The sequence below is a fragment of the Raphanus sativus genome, chromosome 4, assembly GCF_000801105.2.
Source record: "Raphanus sativus cultivar WK10039 chromosome 4, ASM80110v3, whole genome shotgun sequence".
NCBI lineage: Eukaryota > Viridiplantae > Streptophyta > Magnoliopsida > Brassicales > Brassicaceae > Raphanus > Raphanus sativus.
The window spans coordinates 31,857,088-31,860,183 of NC_079514.1; the positions used below are offsets into that span (position 1 = coordinate 31,857,088).

Genomic DNA, 3,096 nt, shown 5'->3' on the forward strand with positions numbered 1-3,096 from the left:
TCTTCTTCAAGGTGGATGCGGTGCATGCAAAGGTCAGGAGCTATCCCGGGAATATCATCGAGAGAATACCCGATCGCTCTCCGATACTTACGCAGTTTGTTTAAAAGAAGTGCAAGCTCTCCATTCGTGAGATTAGCGTTAACAATGACGGGATATGATTTATCGCAAAGGAATGCATATTTCAGGCCAGTTGGAAGTGGTTTCAGTTCAACCTTGGGTGCTTTTTCTTTAGTCTAGTTGGTCGATGAAGAAGATGATCGATCAATAGTTTCCCTAAGGTATTGATCCGTAATGATTTTAGAATCATCATTTTCTTCATTTGCAATTCCGATGCTTGCGTCCATAAGATTCGCATAATCTTTTGTTCTGCTATCTATGTTCAGAATTCCTTGTTCATCAGGAGTGAATGTGTCTTCTGATGAACTATCAGCACATATATCCATAAGGTATTCTTTTTCTGGTTCAGAAACTTCTTCTGTGTAAAAGGCGTGATCGTCAATCAGAGGACGTTTGACTAGCTTTTCCATGTCAAAGTTCATTGATATATCTCCGACATTTAAATTAATCTTTCCTCCTTTAACATCTATGATTGCTCCTGCTGTGGCCAAAAAGGGTCGACCCAAAATAAGGGGGTCTTTCAGCACTTGTTTATATTTTAGTACAACGAAATCTGTTGGTATGAAGCAATCATCAATTTTGACTGGTACATCTACGAGGATTCCTTCAGGTACCCTAATAGAACGATCAGCTAGAACTAACGTGATAGGCGTTGGAACGAATACATTATAACCTAGTGAAACTGCCACAGAGTATGGCATGAGGTTTACACTAGAGCCAAGATCACAAAGAGATCGAGGAAAACGTGCGTTTTGTATCTTGCAATCTAGGACAAAACTACCAGGGTCAGTCCTTTTGATTGAAGTTTCTCCTTGTATCATCGCACTTACTTCCTCGGACACCATCATAACGCTTTGTTCTCCACTCGAGGATATCATATCTTTTACGTATTTTTTCACAGAGGGGGCTATCTTAAGGGCGTCACTGAGAGACATCTCGAGAGTGATTTTGTCGAAGGCCTTTTTGCAGATTGCATGTTCCAATGCCTTCTTAGTTTGCGGTTTGTTTGGAGGAAATGGGGGAGGAGTTCTATAGACTCTTTCAGTTCCGGTAGATTGTGTATTGCAATCGTTGGTGCCGCCAGACAGTCGATCGTTTTCCTCCCTAGAGGATCGATCGACATTTGGTTCGTCCAGATGATCGACTTCGATTTCGGCATCTTCTCTTTTTCTAAGTCTATAGTTTTTCCCTGATTCTTTTTATTTGAAGAGTTTTTCCTTTGTTCTGATGTTCCTGAGTCGAGTCATTGTCAAGAAGCTCCATGGGGTTGGAATTGCTCTTTCCTGCGTTATCGATGAATTTTTTATTGTTGGCATCTTCTCCGGCATTCGTTTCAAGGCGTTTTCCGCTTCGTAACATCACGGCATATGCCTGGCGTTTTTCCCAGGGTTAGCATCGGTCCTTCCAGGAAGACGGCATGTCTCTCTTTTTAGAGTAGTTGCAAGGTTAGCAATTTGGTCTTCCATTCCCCGTAAGTGTTCAATTAATGAATCCATCTCCTGATTTAGTTTACCGTAAACGCTGTTTATTTTCCCGTTGAATTCAGACTTCATTTTACGGTTTCCTGTAAGAGCTTGTTTGAGATTGTACTTTTCTCTCCCAGTACGAGACTGCATACAGATTTCATAGTCTCGTGTAAAGCTATCGACGTTAAACACAGAATGAGGATCAGTAGTATATAATTCTTCTATAAAGTCGAGCTCATCATCTGATATAGGAGGAGTTTTATTGTAGTACTGGCACAGGTTAGGTGGGTTTCGATCTGTCAGAAGGGAGTGAAGCGAATTTATAGAATTTTTTTATCTCAGCTAACTCAGTATTTTCTATTGAGATTATAGCTTTTTCTTTTTCTTCATTCATCTCTTCATGGGATCTTCCTGTTGCCATGTTTTCGATTAGGCGTCTTGCTTCCATAGGATTTCTAGTAACGAAATTCCCTTCGCTTGATGTATCAAGCGTTGTCTTATAGCTCAGAATAACACCTTTGTAAAAGATCTTAAGAAATTGTGGCTCTGGATAACCATGGTGGGGGCATTCGAGTTCGTAACTCTTGAATCTTCCCCATGCGTTTTTGAATGATTCCTGAGGATTTTGACGGAAGGTAGAGATTCGCCTCCTCACTTCCCAGTAACGAGTATCGTCGAAGAATTGCTTAAGGAAGACATTTCTAATCTCTTTCCAGCTAGTCAGGGATCCTTTTGGTAGACAGTTTAGCCATCTTAAGGCTCCCCCTTCTAGTGAAAATGGAAAAAGTCTGCAACGAATGTACTTGTCTGGAATTAATTCCTCTAGACCTTCGATGTGGTCTTGTGGATGTTCTAAAGAAGATCCTTTAAAAGGGTTTCGACGCACCATATTATAATAATCAACATTAAACTTAGTTTTCGAGGTGACGTCGTCAGGTATTCTGATAGTGGACCTATTGGAATAGGTCCTATCGGGGTTTAAGTAGTCTTGCAAGGGCAATTTAATTTCTTTACCTATGTTTAAGGTAGAGTTTGACTTAACAGGGATTTCAGTCCCCTGTTTTTCATTAGTTTGCCTAGAAGTGTTGCTTGATTGACCTATTAGTTCAGTTTGGACTACTTTCTCATTATCAGCATCGGTAAGAGGGTACTTACCTGCTTCCGGCTGGGTGGTATCGATCGATAAGATTCCGGATGTTGAAAAACAAAAGAATAGAAAAATTAGCAAAAGTAACAAAGTCTATGCTAAATCCTAAATTAAATCTAAAAGTAATAAGAAAGGGTTCCCGGCAACGGCGCCAAATTTCATATCACTCAAATTGCCCTAAAAGTGAATTACTCTCTCAAATAAGAGGTTCAGATGTAGTACTTAGGGATCGAATCCACAAGGACTCTATGATTACTTGAAGGTTCAATTAATTAGAAATAAAGATAGACTTAAGGTTTTATGTGTTTTAAAGCAGTAAATATTAAAGTGAACAAGTAAGTTGTTGAGTAACTGAAATGAGGGTTG

General features: G+C 39.8%; 1 protein-coding gene and 1 non-coding gene across 2 annotated transcripts; one reads left to right on the forward strand and one right to left on the reverse strand.

Annotated features, from left to right (window-relative positions):
- Nucleotides 1-233: 233 nt before the first annotated feature.
- LOC108850719 (uncharacterized) lies at nt 234-962 on the reverse strand. The gene has a single exon (XM_018624201.2). The coding sequence runs from the start codon at nt 960-962 to the stop codon at nt 234-236; it is 729 nt and encodes a 242-aa protein (XP_018479703.2).
- Nucleotides 963-2,134: 1,172 nt separating this feature from the next.
- On the forward strand, nt 2,135-2,241 carry LOC130512143 (small nucleolar RNA R71). Its single transcript, XR_008945704.1, has one exon. It is a non-coding gene; the product is annotated as a small nucleolar RNA R71 (small nucleolar RNA).
- Nucleotides 2,242-3,096: the final 855 nt, after the last annotated feature.

Coding starts and splice junctions, on each gene's coding strand:
- LOC108850719 (XM_018624201.2), bottom strand. CDS start 962: ATGGTGTCCGAGGAAGTAAGTGCGATGATACAAGGAGAAACTTCAATC.